At 51.2% G+C, this 1,009-nt stretch overlaps 1 protein-coding gene across 1 annotated transcript; it reads right to left on the reverse strand.

Moving 5' to 3' along the window:
• Window positions 1-14: 14 nt before the first annotated feature.
• On the reverse strand, window positions 15-804 carry LOC103311622 (the record flags this gene model as incomplete). Its single annotated transcript, XM_008191295.1, has 1 exon — window positions 15-804. A coding segment is annotated over one exon (790 nt), but the record flags the coding sequence as incomplete, so codon positions are not given.
• Between the last annotated feature and the right edge of the window lie 205 nt (window positions 805-1,009).

Genomic DNA, 1,009 nt, shown 5'->3' on the forward strand with positions numbered 1-1,009 from the left:
ACGAAGGCGTAGACGTCTCCGCCCGCGTCCTCTTCGAGCAGCGCGACGTCCGGATTCGGCAACCCGTAGTCGGCCAGCGTTTTACCGTGACCCTGCAGCAGCCGCCCGATGGCGTCCAGGCACGCGGCCCTCGCGCGGTCCTCGTCTCTCAGTCTGTGGAAGAAGTCTTGCCTCAGGTCTTCCTCGCTTGCCATGTATAACGCCAGCGGATCCGCGGCCTCGCAGTACAGCAGGATCGTCACCAGTAGGTAACGCAGCTGTGCGGGAGTGTCCACGGCCGCGGACTCTGTCATGCACGCCAGCAGGGCTTGGTCATCCTCCAGGAGTCCAAGCGCCACCGCCGCCGCCGCGTAGGTCGGATACACGATCCCGTCGACGGTCCTCATGTCTCTGAACGACTGAGGACCTCTCCTGTGTAGCAGCAGCAGTCGCAAGAGGAATCGCTCTCGATCTAGGGGGTTGACCGCGTACATCCGAGACAACGTCTCGTTGGGCATTACCCTTCGGCGCCGATTCCACCTCCTGTCTCTTTCCGCCCAGGTGTAATGCATCGGTATCTCATGGTAGAGATACTGTCTGGCCTCGGGGTCCGTCTCGTTGAGCGAGAAGAACGCCGTGAGTCTTGTTCGGGCCAGCGCTGCGTTTTGCACCCGCTCCAGTTCTTGTCCCGGAGCGAAGTACACCGTGTGGTAGTCTTCCAGATGGACTGGAAGCCTGATCACCCTGTGACTCGGCTTATGCAACTCGTACGAAAACAGTCGCCAAACTGCTTCTGGCGGACTGACGTACCGAGCATTGATGAAACTGAAACAAACAAAATTAATACACAATAATGTTATGAGTAGTGATAATAATAATAATAATAATAAATTTTAATAAATAACAAAAATAAAATTTATATTATACAATTAAACTGCCAGAATTTGATTAGTTCTATTAGATATATTAATTAGTTTATTTTATATAATAGTCATATCATTATACAATTTAATTTTCAGACTTTAATTAA

Source organism: Acyrthosiphon pisum, unplaced genomic scaffold (genome assembly GCF_005508785.2).
Source record: "Acyrthosiphon pisum isolate AL4f unplaced genomic scaffold, pea_aphid_22Mar2018_4r6ur Scaffold_10074;HRSCAF=10677, whole genome shotgun sequence".
Lineage (NCBI taxonomy): Eukaryota > Metazoa > Arthropoda > Insecta > Hemiptera > Aphididae > Acyrthosiphon > Acyrthosiphon pisum.